General features: G+C 43.2%; 1 protein-coding gene across 2 annotated transcripts in view; it reads left to right on the top strand.

Annotated features, from left to right (window-relative positions):
• PLCG1 (phospholipase C gamma 1) overlaps window positions 1–17,481 on the top strand; it is a 595,860-nt gene that overhangs the window by 544,291 nt on the left and 34,088 nt on the right. For both annotated transcript variants that reach the window (XM_078652159.1, XM_078652158.1), the window contains exon 29: window positions 11,028–11,189. In XM_078652159.1, coding sequence (XP_078508285.1) covers window positions 11,028–11,189 — 162 coding nt within the window. The remainder of the gene's footprint in view (window positions 1–11,027; window positions 11,190–17,481) is intronic.

The following is a 17,481-nucleotide window of genomic DNA, read 5'->3' on the forward strand; positions in this document are numbered from 1 at the left end:
CTTCGCATACTCATGGAAGAAAGAAGGCACCAACTAAAGAGAAGGATAAGGCACTGCAGACTAAGGGACTGCAGACCAGGGAACAAACCTATGAAAATGGAATGCAGTTAAATAATAAAAGGGAAAGAAGTCGTATAGAGAGACAATTTGGGTCTGTAGGACAGGGGCAGAAGTGGAAGGGAGAATGGTTCAGCGAAAATGCACCCGTAAATCCTGTGGAAAGGATAAGAGTTTAAAAATGAATGGAAATATGCCAGGTAGGAAAGTATCCCTTAGAAACTCAGCAAGTAGAACCAACACCCCTGTGTGGGATTGGGACACAAACGATTCCACAGATAAGAATAATAAGAACAAAATGTGGATTTATTTTAGACCTGCTGATCAAGAGATGGGGAGGAAAAAACAAAGGAAGATTGTCCCCTTAAATCGTTCCCAACTCTTTTTTTCCTTTGCAAAATGTCTAAGTTTAAAAGAAATTGGTACAAAAGACCTGAGACAGGTAGGGTTCAGTAGTAACAATATAGGCGTAGAATATACAAAAGTCCCAAGTCTACTCGGGTCTGGTGAAGGCAGCTATCCAGAAAGCCGAGAAAGAGATCCTAAAAGAGGGTATAAAGATAATCCCGGAAGTAGAAGTAGTTAAGGGGACACAGCGTGAGGGTGATTTTTTGAGATTCCATGCAGGGTTGGGGGTAAGGCAGGTGAAGTTAGTAGCAGGAGGGCGAGGTGAGGAGGAAAGTATTACCGTAGCAGTAGTAAATCAGGACCCCAATAAAAACTGGGGCAATTGGGGTGCGGATAATAGTATTCTAAGTACTTTTACATGGGGTCTGAATGAATCAACGTGCCTTAGTGAAATCGATTAGGCACCGAGTTGCCGCCTGAATGAATCAACGTGCCTTAGTGAAATCGATTAGGACACTGAGTTGCCGCATAGCCTGAGAATAATATCATGGAATATAAACGGGTTGGGAGGACAAACGAAGGTGGATAATTTAAATCACGTCTCACAGGATGTTGATATTATATGTCTGCAGGAGACATGACTATGTGGCAACACTCCAGTAGTTGAAGGGTTTGTTCAAATTTATAAACCAGCCTGCAAAGTAAAAAGATGTGGACGCCCGTCGGGTGGGATTATGACTCTATTCTCAACCAGGCTAGTGAAAGAGGCAAAGTTAATTAGCACATTATGTAAATGGGTGCTGGTTTGTAAGGTATCCCATTCGGATAGTGAAGGGAAGGAGGGGAATTTGATCATCATAAATGTATATATCCAATGGAGCTCTCAAAAAGAATATGGTACAGAAATGGGGCTCTTTAAAAATGATATAACCAATCTAAATGAAATGTATAGAACGGAGGCAATGATGATAATGGGCGATTTTAATCACAAATTAAACTATGAAAAGATAGATTACTGGTTTTAGGAAATCTTGAGCTCTTATAGTATAGGATCAGCAAAATTTCCCTTGTGTGTAACTACTTATCAAGATGAAGCTTTGGGGAAGTTTCTGGGATCTACGGGATTAATATGTTTAAATGGTAGATGGGATTCAGACCGCCCAGCCTCGCAGACTTTTAGAGTAGGTGGTCAACAGTGTCCTATAGATTATATTTTTGTCCAGGCCTGGAACTATGAAATGGTAAAAAAGTTCCGGATATTTAAACGCAAGGATAGTGACCATAATGCTCTATATTGCGAATATTTAAGTGGAGCAACAAGGCCATGTGAGAGAGCGATCCCCCAAAATGTGGAATATCCCAAGCGCCTTACTACAGAAGAATATGTGAAGAAATTGGTAAGCTTTCAACAAAACTTAACAAAGGATCGAGTCGAAGGGCACCAGGTAGATTGGTATGTAGATAAAATAGTACAGGCTGTGCAATGCCTAAGAGTGCATTCAAACGGTAAGAAACGGGGTAATGTAAAAATACAACATAGCCAAGAAAGGCAACCAAAGTGGTTTAACCTTGCCTGTAGGAATAAAAAAAGGGCCATTCGTAAAATAGAGCGGTGTCAGAGAAAATGTTATGAAGTTGGGAATTTAGAGATCCTGGTCAACATGAAGAAAAAATACAAATCCTTAGTAAAGAAGCAGAAAAGGATTTTTAGGGAAAAATGTTGGGAAAACCTACTAGAAACAATAGAAACTAAAAATATAAAAGGTTTCTGGAGGTTGATGCAGGACGCCGCAGGAAGGACTCCGGGAAGTATGAGCTGCGTGGTGGAAGAGGCAGCATGGGTAAATTATTTAGGAAATTTATACAAAGCAAATGGGAATTTGGAAATAAATAAAGAAAATCCTATTTGGACAGTTTCTGTTGACGAGCTAAAATCAGCCTTTAATATAGAGAAAGTAAAAGAAACAATCATGAAGCTGAATTTATCTCGTGCAGCTGGACCTGACAATCTCCCAGCTATAATAATCAAAACTCAAATAGATTGGTGGGCAGGATTCCTATCTCATTGGTTTATGGCCATTTTAGACTCTGGTTGTATCCCTAAAACCTGGAGAGGGTCAATAATTAGACCACTACACAAAAAGGGTGATAGGAAGGATCCAATGAACTATAGGTTAATTAACTTATTGGGCATTGGAGAAAAGGTGTTTTCAAAGATAATCCTTGGTAGATTAAAGGAGGGGGTGGAGCAGCGGTCGATAGTCCCAATAGAACAGGGAGGCTTTAAGGAAGGTCACTCTACTATTGACCACTGCTTTGCCTTGTGGGCTGTGGCGCGGAAGTCCATGGAGCTGCAGGGCAAGTTGTATTGCTGTTTCGTGGACTTTCGCGCAGCATTTGACTTGGTGGATAGGGAATGTTTCTGGGCGACCATGAGAAACTATGAGGTTCCAACGGATCTCTTGATGGTGATCCAGGAGCTACACAGTCCTAATTGGGCACAAGTAATTAAAGATACATCTGGCGGTCTAACATCAGAAATAACAATAAATAATGGTCTCAGGCAAGGTTGTGTTTTGGCCCCGCTCCTGTTCGCCATATTCCTAGCAGATTTGCCTAGTACTCTGAGCACTGCTAGAGGCGCAAGCCCAAAAATAAACGGAAGGCATCTGTCCTATATGCTGACGATTTCGTAATATTGGAACAAACTGAGGTGGGTCTACAAAGAAAGCAAAATATTTTTAGTGCATACTTGTACGGCCAAAAGATTAACGGTGAACATGGAAAAAACAAAAATGTTGTGCTTCGGGAAGAGAAATATGAAGTGCAATTGGTATCTGGGCAAAGATAAACTAGATATTGTAAATGAATATAAATATCTTGGAATATGGTTTTCAAATTCGATGAAGTGGGGTGTGCACCTTGAGGCACAGAAAATAAAAGCACAGCAGGCAATATGCGGGCTGAAAAGATTCAATCATAGTTATGGTGATATGTCCCATAAACCCTTACTGACTGCTTATATAGCAATGATTCCCCCGTAATATCAATATGGTTCAGAAATCTCTTGTATCGATGGTAAAAGCTTTTGGGACAAAGAGGAAGGGAAATGCTTAAAATCTTTATTGTCCCAGCTCAGCAATGATCCAAGCTATCAGAATAGAAACTGGGCTGATAGCATGGAATATACAGGTGCAACAAAGTCTTCTTAGATTTTGGAATCGCTTAGGTCGTGAGGAGGTCACAAAGGTATCTCAATGGTGTATGAAAGAGATCCAAGTTAGTGAGCTAAAATGGGCTAAAGCCCCAAGAAGCAAACTTCAGACCATCTGTGACCGCCTGAAGGTGAAAATTGATCCGAAGACATTACAAACCAATGTAATAAAGAGCATACTCAAAAGGCAGGGAAAATAACTATCAAGAGCAATAGATCGAGAGTATTTGAGTAAGAAAGATTCTGTAAAATTTATGAAGAAAAGCTGAGAGAAAGATAATAAGTTATCCTTACCTTGATATATTACCAAATCGATGGTTAAGAATGGACGTGTTAAGGATAAGAATTGGAATAAATCCTGCAGTATCAAATAGGATAATAAAAACAGGCCTAATGCAACCCGATGGCAAATGCATGTGTGAGTTGGGGATGAAATGTAACATTTTACACATTTTATTGGATTGTCGAAAATTTTTAAATTTACGTAACTTATTTCTTCAAATTTTTTAAAGTATGATGTAAAGGCGCGCTTACAAGCATGGGAGCTTCTTCCAGATATGGAAAATTTAGATATAGCGATAGCCATTGGGAAATATATGCAGGGTGTATATAAGTTCCCTAATTCATTAGAGGCTTAAGTGCAAAAAGTGTATCGCTATCCAAAATGAAATATTACTGTTTTAAAAATTTTAGGAGTGAAGTTTTAAGGATTATATGATGTCTATTTGGTTGTGAATAAGACCTGTTAATGTGTAAACTTTTTTTTAAAGTTATTGAATGAGCCATTGTTTAAAGACTAAATGGTCTAAATAAACTTTGTTTGACACTGACTTCCCTCTGCTTCCCCAACAGCATTCCACTCCTGTAGGGGGCAGATTAACACAATTCCTACCTGTCTGGAATTCCATCACAACAGACAAGTGGGTAATACAAATTATCCAGTATGGCTACTGCCTGAAACTTACAGCAACCCCTCCACACATACCACCCAGGCAGCGTCCAATGTCTGCAGAACACCTTACTCTGCTCAAACAAGAAGTTCTGTCACTTCTACAAAAGGACGCAATAGAAATAGTTCCATTACAAGAGCAAGGAACAGGGGTTTACTCGCTGTATTTTCTAATACCCAAGAAGGACGGGACACTAAGACCAATTGTCGACCTCAGGCCCCTCAATTAATACATACCATCAGATCATTTTCATATGATCACTTTACAACAAGTGCTCCCACCGCTGCAACAAGGCGATTTCCTTACAACACTAGATCTAAAGGACGCCTACTTCCACATTCCTATACATCCTGCTCGCAGAAAGTATCTAAGGTTTGTACTGGAAGGACGACATTATCAGTTCAGAGTCCTTCCATTCGGAGTGACAACGGCACCAAGAGTATTCTCAAAGTGCCTAGCAGTAGTAGCAGCACATCTCAGGAGACAACAAATACATGTCTTCCCTTATCTAGACGATTGGCTCATAAAAGCCAGGTCATTCAATCAGTGTGTCCAACACACACATCAGACAATTCAAACATTGCACGACTTAGGGTTCACAATCAACTACATTGCACCTGCAACCCTCTCATATACATCAGTATCTAGGGGCTACCATAAACACGTCTACAGCTCTAGCGTATCCCAGTCCAGCAAGGAAACAGAGCATTCAAGCCTTATTCACAGTCTTTAAACACCAACAATCTCTGCAAGCCAGAGTGTTCATGAGACTAATAGGCATGATGGCATCTTGCATCTTCATAGTACCATATGCAAGATTGCAGATGCGTCCGTTACAGGAATGTCTAGCACAACAGTGGAACCAGGCTCAAGGTCAACTAACATACCTGGCATTGGTAGACAGCCACACACATCGCTCTCTGTAGTGGTGGAACACCAAAAACTTGACAAAGGGGAGGCTGTTCCTCGAACCTGTTCCACAAATAGTGCCCACAGCAGACGCATCTCTCACAGGATGGGGAGCCCATCTCCTACATCATACAACTCAAGGACAATGGAACATTCAACAAAAATTGTTCCATATCAACCATCTAGAGCTGCTAGCAATATTCTTAACACTGAAAACATTCCAAGTACAAGTACAAAACAAAGCTGTATTAATCCGGAAGGACAACATGACAGCTATGTGTTATATACAAAAACAGGGGGGACACACTCTTTACAACTGTCCCAGCTTGCACAGAACATTTGGAGAAGGGCCATTCCACAAAATATATATCTGCTAGCAGAGCACCTTACAGGATTTCACAATCAGATAGCAGATCTGTTGAGTCGGCTGACACAACAAATTCACGAATGGGAACTACATCCGCAAGTTCTTCAACCATTTTTCCACAAGTGGGGTCATCCAGACATAGATCTGTTCGCCACACCCGAAAACGCAAAATGCCCAACCTTCGCCGCCAGGTTTCCACACCCGCTGTCCAAGGGCAATGGATGAACAGGTCAGGCAGATTTGCGTACGCTTTTCCGCCACTACCACTAATACCATTATTAGTAAGCAAGCTCAGACAACAGTCTCTCAAATTAATCCTGGTAGCTCCCACATGGGCACGCCAACCATGGTTCACCATACTGCTAGAACTCTCTCTAGTTCCACACCAAAAGTTACGACTGGCACCATCCCTGCTAACGCAGAACCATGGAGACATCAGACATCCAGACCCAAATCAACTGAATCTGGCGATCTGGCTCCTGAAGTCTTCGAGTTTGGTTATCTTAACCTACCATCAGACTGTTCGAACATCATTAAAGATGCCAGAAGACCTACTACCAGAGCTTGTTATGCTGCTAAATGGAAGAGATTTGCCATTTATTGCAACAATAACCAAATTAATCCCCTGGATGCTTCTATCCAGAATGTCATTTGCTACTTTTTACATTTACAAAGGTGTAACTTGGCCTATTCATCCATATGCCTGCACCTTGCAGCAATTGCAGCATATTTACAAAACAGACAACATCTGTCTCTTTTTAGAGTACCTGCAATTCAAGCATTTATGGAAGGATTCAAAAGAATCATTCCACCCAGGTTACCACCTTCTCCAGTGTGGAACCTAAACGTGGTTCTTACAAGGCTCATGGGACCCCCTTTGGAACCTTTACACAAATGTGAACTGCAATTCCTCACATGGAAAACAGCTTTCCTTATTGCTATTACCTCTCTTAGAAGAGTAAGTGAGATACAAGCTTTCACAATACAAGAACCATTTTTACAACTACATCGTAACAAAGTGGTTCTAAGATCTAATCCTCAATTCCTTCCACAAATCATTACTCATTTTCATTTAAACCAATCTGTAGAGTTACCAGTGTTTTTCCAAAACCCTGAATCTGTAGCAGAAAGAGCTCTACACACTCTAGATGTTAAAAGAACTCTTCTCTACTATATAGATAGGACTAAATCTTTTCGAAAAACAAAACAATCGTTTGTATCTTTCTCTCCACCTCATAAAGGCAACCCCATCTCTAAGGGTGGAATTGCAAGGTGGATTGTAAAATGTATACAAGTATGCTATCAGAAAGGAAAACGTACATTAACAGTTCCTCCTAGAGCGCACTCCACACGCAAGCTAGGAGCCTCTATGGCTTTCTTAGGGAACATCCCCCTAGAAGACATATGCAAGGCAGCAACATGGACTACAACACACACCTTCACTAACCACTACTGTGTTGATGTGCAAGCCAAGCAGCAAGCTGCAGTAGGCCAAGCTGTCCTTAAAACTCTCTTTCAAACAACTGCAACAGATGCAGTTGACCACCGCTAGGGGAGACACTGCAGCACAATCGGTGCAAAAGTGTAGTATCTGCAGCTCATATGCCTCGAACGGAAAATGTTACTTACCAGTATGAATCTGTTCTTGGCATGTAGAGCTGCAGATCACTACACGCCCTGCCGCCTCCCCGGGACTTGTATCTGTTCCAGTTTTATCTTACTTAGATTCTCACGCATGGACATCTTTTTCTTTACTTCTACTAACTCCATCATTTCCCATCATGGGGAAAAACAATCTAAGGATGGAGCCGATGCCCATGCGCACTATCGTCCAAGGGAGGAGTCACCTATCTCGTGACTACAAAAGACTTCTTCCAAGACGACAACAACATGCAATCATCCGAGCCCAACACCAGGTGGCGATCTAATGCAAAAGGTTGTATGATTAAACAACTACCTCATAAATTACGAGTGCCTAAACCACGAAGGCTAAACAACGAACAATGCCAAACCACTAAATAATGAACCACGACTTACTGAACAACGAAAATTTTAATTTTATTTATAAACCGAATCTACCACTACTTTCAAATCAACTCATCGAACCCACGTTTTATTACCTGTGCGGGCGTTTTTAGCTGAAGTATAAAATGCACAATGCAGTCTTGGGATAAACAGTGAGGCACATCGTAAGTATCACGCATTGATTTTTAATGCGAATGTCCATTTTGTTTGTTTCCTTTAACTGCGCAGTATTTGCAAGATAATAGAGAAACCTGTTTCAGGGCAGTCACTCTACCAAGGCCCGTGACACTTCCTGACCTTGAGTTATTATTAAACAGGATGCCTCGTTCTTATGCTTTTTGTACGGTGCGCAATCACTCTCAAATTACTATCTCCTCAATAACTCTTTCCTCTAATCCCACTAATGCCATAAATATAAAAAAGATTTTTAAAAAAGCCTGTCAAAGATCAGACTAACACCTCCCGTGGCATCTTGCTGAAACGTTTCTTTTCTATGCAAAATGAAAGTCCATCACAACTGATGTGGTAGTGCTCTCTGGAAGTAACTCTTTTTTTGATTTAGTTTATGATTTCAAACACAAATAGCTCAAATTTCTCTGGCTCATTCTTAGCTTCATTAATGTCATGGAGACGGGTGTTTTACAGAAGCAGCGATTTATCATTTACGTGGGCTGGTTAATTTTCATTGTAATTCTGTGCCATATTCTTGACATTCGCTGCTTTGGCTCAGTGAACTAGATTCTATAACTTAAAAAATAATTTATTTAAAATAAAAAATAGTAATAATATGTTAATTAAACTTACCTTTAGCTCTTTCTAAATTTAGTAGTTGGTGAGGAAGTCGTGGTTAAAAAGGTCGTGGTTGAGGTCCAGGTCGTTGTTAATGAGTCGTTGTTCAGGCCACTCGTTCTAAAAAAAAATCGTGGTAAAGGTCGTTTCCCAATGCAAAAGTGTAGTGATCTGCAACTCTACATGCCAAGAACAGATGCCTACTGGTAAGTAGCATTTTCCTTTTTACCTTCTGCATTTACATCTCTCTGGCCTTGGATTCACATCCATACGGTTACATCTGGCTGCAGTGGCTGTCTATCTGCAAAATAGATAACACCTGTCTTTGTTCAAAGTATCAGTCATCAAAGCCTTTATGGAAGGTCTTAGGAGAGTGATTCCACCCCAGGTTCCACCAGCAGCAACCTGGATTCTTCAAATTTTTTCTCACAAGACTTATGTGTCCACTTTTTGAAACACTACATAACTGCTTCCTTCAATTTTTATCTTGGAAGGTCGCTACTTTAATTGCCATCACTTCACTCCGATGTCTTAGTGACCTTCAGGCACTAACCATAGAAGAGCCTTTCTTCCAGCTCCACAGAGATAGGGTGGTCCTGTGCTCCAATCCAAAATTCCTTCCAAAGGTGGTCTCTCATTTTCACTTTAATCAAATCAACAAACTTTATTTGCTTTTTCAATTAAAACCATAAAAGTTATACAAATAATAATAAAACTCACGTGCAAAATAGAAATACAGTTCACCCATTATAATCTAATTACAGGATAGAGTAAAATAAATCCCACTATCAAGGTTAATCACAGCTTGACCTAAGACTGATGGCGGCCCTTAAAAAGCTAAGCGTGTATAGTACAGTGTCATTTGAAAGGATTTGTAAAAAGATAAAAGCGGGGCTCACCCTCCTAAAACAAGCCTTTTTAAGAATAGGAACAATAAAAGACTTTCTAGGTACCTCATAAAAACTACAAAACATTAAAAAAGTGCAACATGTCCTGAGCAGACTGGTTGTCGCAGCCACAGGGCATGAGACACTGCCCTCTATGAGCACCACGTGGTTGGGACAGCAGGTAATGGAAAAGGCCAAGCCGAAATCTTGTCAATCAATCAGTTGAGTTACCTGTGTTGTTTCCTCAACCAGACCCAGTTGAGGAAAGGGCTTTCCATACATTAGATGTTAAGAGAGCCCTTATGTACTACATTGACAGAATTAAGGACTTTCACAAAACCAAACAGCTCTTTGTTGCTTTTTTGCCCCCTCATAAAGGAAAGCCCATATCCAAATCAGGCATTGCCAGTTGCATAGTTAAATGCATTCAGACGTGTTGCGTTAAAGCCAAAAGGACTTTACCTACATCCGATAATGCATACTCTACTCTCAAGATAGGGGTTTTTATGGTTTTCCTAGGCAATATTGTACTAGCTGATATATGCAAACCAGCTACATTGTCTACGCCACACACTTTCTCTAAACATTATTCTGTGGATGTTCTAGCACACCAACAAGCTAATGTGTGTCAGGCGGTGCTACATGCACTCTTTCAAACAACTGCGACACCAACAGGTTAGCCACTGCTTTTTGAAGGCACTGCTATACAGTCTATGCAAAGGATGTGCATCTACCGCCGCACGTCTCAAACAGATTAATACTTACCCTGTAAGCATCTGTTCTTGACATGTAGTGCTGTGGAGTCACATGCACCCACCCTTCTCGCCGGACACCTGTGGCCGTTGCAGTTCCTTTACCTCTTCATATGCGTGGACATCTCTTTACTTACTATTACACTCCATTCTCACCCGCCTGTGGGAAAACAATCTAACAATGGAGCTGATGCCCTTTCACAGTGTCGCCAAGAGCAGGTGTCACACAAAATAAAAATACTTCTTTGAAGAAAAACAACTTGCACACATCCAGACCCAAAACTAGATGACAGGAGTATGCAAAGCATGTGAATCTACAGCACTATATGCCAAGGACAGATGCTTACAGGGTAAGTAATATAATCCTTACTTTTTAAATCTCATGTGCCACAGAACACCCCTCTTTGGTTACTTCTGTGTTTATTTTTGTGTAGGAGAACAGTCTCATTTCATAACCGTAAAGGATCCCAGATTTGGAAAGCTCTTCTGGACCATAGAAATTATTGACAAACTTGTGTTCAAGATTATTTTAGCTCCACCCCCTTTGTACGACCACTGTGTTTGGTAATCTACTTGTGCTCACCATCAAACCTTTTATTGCTATAATTTTTTCAGTGGTTAAGTTCATCCTTCACAAACTGACCTCAGATGAGTTGCAAAGTTAAGACAGAATGTGTTTTATTGCCGTTTGCTGATTCTTGCTTTTCCTCTTCCTTATGTCTTGTTCAGTTGACAATGGCCTGAACCCTGTGTGGCCTCAGAAGTCCTTTCAGTTTCTGGTCAGCAACCCCGATTTTGCCTTTCTTCGATTTGTGGTGTATGAGGAGGACATGTTCAGTGACCAGAACTTCCTAGCCCAGGCCACCTTCCTGATGAAGGGGTTGAAGACAGGTAACATGATGACACTGTGTGCGTGATGCATAGAAGTATGTGTACATGTATAGCCAATCATATAAATATTATTGTCTCTCCCTCCCCAAAACTTATTCAAAGTGAACCCAAACACTCTTCTCTACCCAACTTGTTGAGACATCGAGCTCTAAAATTCTGCAACTTGCTAAAATGTAGAAAACTGGCTCTTTATGTAGTGGACCAGAAAGAGGAACACTGTGTAAACAGTCCAAGCAAACCCCAAAGGAATTACAGAGGCACAAATGATGCCTCAAGTGCTCTTTTGTGGTAGTGCGGGCGAGCAGTTATGCATATTAGAGGGTAGTTTTAGCATTTATTGCACACACTAAGGCTGTAAATGAGACACATGCTCAATAAAGAAATCTGGCACCAATTTATAAAAATAGCACATACTTTTATAAGAATTTAGATACCAAGATCATCAGTATCAGGTAAAAACTTTTTGACTTATGAATTGTTGCAGTTTTTAAACATTGACAATGTAATTTTTGGGAGTGGTAATGTTATCCAATGGGGGAGAAATATGTACCTCATTCGGGCACTTAACAGCGGCTTACGGGACTGTTCTTCAGGACTTAAGGTGAGTATGGGACACGGTCCAAGGCCACACAAACAGGTCAACTCTGGAGGCTCTGGGACATCCGGGTGAAGGGGTGTGTCACGGAGTCAGGTGTCCCCTTCACTTTAATGGAGAATGATCGGGTTGCATAGAGGCTGCAAGTAGGAACTGGCGGACCAGTCTGGGGGAACCCACAGGGGGGTTGACCCTTGAGATGCTCAGGCACGTCGGGACTCCTTTGGCCCACTTCTCCCTGGGCTGTGAGGCTCGGGTGCAGTGGTGTCTTTTGCTGTTGGATCAGCGCTGTAGTCTCTGGCGGTTGTAGGGGCCAACAGAAAGAGACTGCAGGTGGTGACTGGAAGTCCTGTCTGGGCAAACCCAAAGATGGACTTAGCTCTTGTGGGTCTGAGGAACCCTTTGGCACTGTCACCTCCTGTGGACTCGGGTTTTGGAGCACAGGTACATACTCTGTACCCCTAGCCCCGTTCCACCGCGGCTCCGTGCCGTTTGTGTGGAGGGCAGGGTAGAGCTCCATTGTGCCTCAGGGCCGGCTCCCCGACCAGAACGGAGTTAGCGTTCCAGCTGGGGGCGGGGCTTAGACCTTAAGAAGAAGCGTGACTGGGGGTTCGGGCGACTAGCAAGGTGGTGGCAGCTCCTTGTGTGTTTGTTGTGAAGAGCTCGTGCAGATTGCGAGGGGATCCTCCTCTGCATACTTGTTAAGCCCAGTGCTAAACGCAGTATTTTTAAAATTCCCCGTTAAAAGCGCACCTTCTGCAATCCGATGCAATTGATGTAACAACTGTTATTTTAAAATGTATTTTAACCTACTAGCAGTACTGTGATTAGTCTGTACCCCTAGCCCCGTTCCACCGCGGCTCCGTGCCGTTTGTGTGGAGGGCAGGGTAGAGCTCCATTGTGCCTCAGGGCCGGCTCCCCGACCAGAACGGAGTTAGCGTTCCAGCTGGGGGCGGGGCTTAGACCTTAAAAATGGCTACCCGGAAGCGCAGCGGTCGAGCGCAGCGGGAGCGCCGTTACCGCGCCGAAGCCGAGCCAAAGGGGTGCCAGTCTGCGCCAGTCCGCGCTGGGATCGCGCTGTGCGCCACATCCCCTGGCCCCCGCAGAACCCACTACACAACGAAGGTAACAACCTATTCCAGAGCGCAGCTTCTGAGTATAGGAAACACTGTAAATTACAAGAGCTGTACTCACTTTGAAACTGATTCCTTTTGTAACTTACTTTCTAACGCCTGTCTGAACTGCTCATTTAAGAAGATTACGTTACCTTACTCACAGCAAGCATCCATCCTGGTCCCTAGAAACGAAGATAAACACATAATCTGCACACTTATAAATGCACGTTCTCTTATAAAACATAGGGAAGACGTGGCGGAACTCATAGCCAACCAAAATATAGACGTTCTGTTTATAACTGAGACCTGGGCAGATCTAGCACCTGGCCCAGATTTTAGTATAGCCACCCCGGACGGCTATCATGTGATTAGACTAGACAGATCATCCGGCAAAAGGGTCGGTGGTCTAGCCATTATACACCGAGCCAATTTAGCTATAAAAACAGAACCATTAGATTGCGATTTTGCTGAAGTTTTAGGTTTCACTATTACTCTCTCCCCTATACAAACCTTTAAGGGAACTCTGTTGTATCGACCACCTACCTCACGTATACCCTTCCTGAAATCCCTCAATTTTCTATTAGAACCAGTAGACGCCAATTCGGACTACACAATATTGGGAGACTTTAATTTTCATTTAGAAAATCTTGCAGATAAAGACTCGTCCACTCTTATCTCGGACTTCTCGGCCGCTGGCTTAGAACAGCGGGTCTCCTTAGCCACTCATCAAGCAGGCCACATTCTGGATGGCTTATTTACAAACAATTCTCATATGACTTACCCTACAGTGTTCCCGCTTATATGGACGGATCACTCGGCAGTGAAATTCACGATCTTAGTCAGGAATCATAAAAATTTATCCCCTCCCATCCGCCCCCAGATTAAATGTCGCGACTGGAAAAACCTTGATTCCACCGTTTTATATAATACCTTGGAGTCCACGAGACCAGAAGACATATCTGATCCACATGAAGCATCTAATAACTATGGACATTGGCTGAACAATGCCTTTAACCGCTTAGCACCTAACATAAAGTTGCAGCCAAACCGCACTAAACCCCCCGCGCCGTGGTTCTCGGAACCACTAAGGCTTGAAAGACAACAATGCCGAAATTTGGAGAGGCGTTGGCGTATGAAATACGACAACAGAGATACATACAAGAAAGCTTTGTCAAGCTATAAAAAACTCATAATTGCAGAAAAATGTAACTTTTATAGTACACAGATAGAACTAGCTCAAAATTCGAGCAAACAGCTATATCAGGTGGTTAAAAAATTAGCCAATCCACCAGCTCTTGCCACCACAGAGCCATCTCAAATTTTCTGCAATAAGGTAGCGGAATTTTTTAAGGCAAAGGTCAAAGACATCTTTAACAACTTTACTAAAAGAACTATCACTGATTCAGCCTGCTTGGAGATCCCTCTCGCGTCCCCTAAGCCAACTTTTGAGGCTTTTTCCCCACTATCCCAACAGGCTATGAAAGAACTTATGAACACTATTAAGTCAGGATCACCTTTGGATCCATGTCCCCCATTCATCCTCAAACCATTATCCAATCTGATAGCCCCGGTGCTCACTAACATCTGTAATGCCATGTTTTGGACAGGGGACTACCCCTCAATCTGGAAAAAAAACACTGTAAAACCTCTCTTAAAAAAAATCGACCCTAAATCCATCAGAGCCTAAAAGCTATCGCCCTATTGCCTCGCTCCCCTATCCATCAAAATTTTTTGAAAAGGCAATGAACTTACAGCTGTCGAACTATATTGATCAGAACGATCTGCTGGATGACACCCAGTTTGGGTTCAGGAAGGGCCACGGGACCGAGACTGCTCTGATAAAGACAGCAGAGGAGGTCAGGATAATCATTGACCAGGGTGGTGCAGCGGTCCTAATACTGTTAGATTTGTCTGCAGCCTTCGACACGGTCGATCATACCATCTTGATCGACCGTGTCGCTGCAATAGGCATTCAGGGCAAAGCCAAAGCACTCCTGGCATCCTTCCTGGCTGATAGAGAGCAGTCTGTGAAGATGGGGAGTTATTACTCTCCTGATTTCACTCTGCCTTGTGGAGTCCCTCAAGGCTCCTCGCTAAGTCCGACACTTTTTAACATCTACGTGTCGGACTTGGCGAGGGTGATCAAGTCATTTGGTATTGGACTGACCTCATACGCTGATGACACCCAGCTGGTCCTGGCGATCCACAAAAATGGGGGAGCAGTGGCCGCTAACTTCCAGGAGGGTATGAGAGCCATCAGTACCTGGATGGATCAGAATTGTCTAAAGTTAAATTCTGACAAGACTGAGGTCATGGTATTTGGTGAGCTGACCCCGTCTTGGTCCCCAGTTTGGTGGCCTTCGGAGTTAGGAACCCCTCCATCACCAGTATCCAAAGTTAGGAATCTGGGGGTTCTATTCGACAACAAGCTAGCTTTTGTCAGCCATGCCAATGCAGTGGTCTCAGCCTCCTTTTTTACCCTAAGAATGGTAAAGAAATTGCTTCCATTTCTTCCCCCAAATGCAGGCAAGACCCTAATGTCCACTTTGGTATTGTCTAAGGTGGACTATTGTAATGGCCTATTGTTGAATGTGCAGGAGCAAGTTTTGAACAAACTACAGCTTGTTCAAAATGCTGCCGCAAGGATTCTAACCGGCACACCGAAGTATTCATCTATTTCGCCCATCATTCGTCAACAACATTGGTTGCCGGTTAGAAGCCGTACGAAGTTTAAGGCCTTGTGTATCACATATAAGGCATTGAACAACATTGGACCAGAATTTTTTAAAAAGGCTATTTGTGTTTACACGCCTAGTCGAACATTACGTTCATCTGCAGCCCAACAGCTTCAAATCCCACGCACACAAAAAAGCCACATGGGGAGACAAACGCTTTGTGGTTGCCGCTTCTAAACTGTGGAACCTGCTCCCTCCCTACATTAAACTTAGCCCATCACTGCTAACATTCCGAAAGCATCTTAAAACCTGGCTTTTTAATCAGTAAACTTCCAATAGGAACCCTTTTGCAATCTGTAAGCTCTAGCGCCGAGACACCGGAAGGTATTTGTGCGCTATAGAAATTTTATAAATAAATAAATTAAATACTTTAAACGTTCGGTGGGGGCAGTCGCAGATTCACTTTTTGTCTTTGTTTCTGCTGCAGAAGGGCAAACAGGACAGCTGGGCCACTCTCCATGTGGATCCCTGAAGTCCCTCGATGTGCAGGTCTGTCTTCGTTGGTGTCTGTACTGGACCCAACCCGACTTGGCTGCTGCAAGGGTCAGTACCCCAGGTATTGGTACTGTGCGGCTCTGGTCGGTCCTGGCATCCACACACTTGGAAGGAGTATGGATCTGACCTGTAGGAGCATTGCTGCCTCTTTCTGGGCAGCAGCTGCGTCGGTAGTCCCCGTAGGCAGCAAGTCTGTGTACCTGGCTTTTCTTCTTGGGTGCCTGCGGCTGCAGAGGAGTAACTCCTCTACTCCAAGGGAGTTTCTTTGGCGATTGGCAAAGCACTGGCAGCTCTCTGGGTTTTTGGAATCTACACAGTGGCAGGATGAGTCGGTTGCTCCATGAGGGTAGAGTGCAGCAGGCAGTCTGGAAGGGTTGGCGCCAAGTCAGTCGTGCTCCTTGGTTCTTGGGTCAGCAATCTTCTCCTTTCTCCACTTCTTCCTATTTGTCCTTGGAAGTCTGAAGTCTTGGTATCATCGGGTCCCCTAAATTATCAATTTAGTTACGTTCAAGGAAGTGAGGGTTAGTAGCCAATGGGCTACTTACCCCTGGGGTCACTATACCCCCTAGATGACCACATTGGGGAATGGGCATCACCCTGTCCCAAAATTCCTAATTCCTCACATACAAGATAGTGGAATTTTAAATTTGTGTTCACATAAGGCTTGGTCACTCTAGAGGTGGGCCCAGCCTTGCATTGAAACACGCCTCTTGCATAGCTAATTTTCCTGCCTGTCCTGTTGCCAGATGGGCCCAGGGCATTGGGTGGCATTTCCCTGTCTGGTGAAGTCTTAGTCTTATGTCAAATTGTGTCAAAGACCTTTGAAGCCTCCTGCCTTGGTATGCTGATTTACCAGCCTTCTTGGGGAGGAGGTAATAACACCTCTCTCCAGAGTAGGCATTGTTCCTGGTGTCCTGAGAGCGAGGGCTTTCACCCCTGGGGGTCAGAAACTTGTCTGTGGTAGTAGGGTAGGACCAATGTCAGCCAGAACACTAAAGGGCTGGTAGGTTTCAGGAGGTTATGTCAAAAACGAAAAAAGGAGGGGGGACCAGGAGCTGGTTGAAGGTCCAGTGCCCGTGCTCCAGGAGTTAAATGTAAAGTCAAAAACAGGGGGACACTGTTCCTAGGGAGGTGTGCAGTGCCACTCGCTCCCTTGAAAGAAGGGGAAGAGAAGAGAAGGGAGTAGCCTAGGTCTAGGACTCTCTAGTGACAAGGAAGAACAAGTCTTAGTCAATTTTAGATCACTGCACGCACCTTTTCACTATTCCCCTCCATACCCGCATGCACCATACGGCAGTTTGCAGTAGATTTCTGACAAAATGACCCTTCGGGGAACCCGTAGGGCATTGCAG

Source organism: Lissotriton helveticus, chromosome 7 (assembly GCF_964261635.1).
Source record: "Lissotriton helveticus chromosome 7, aLisHel1.1, whole genome shotgun sequence".
NCBI lineage: Eukaryota > Metazoa > Chordata > Amphibia > Caudata > Salamandridae > Lissotriton > Lissotriton helveticus.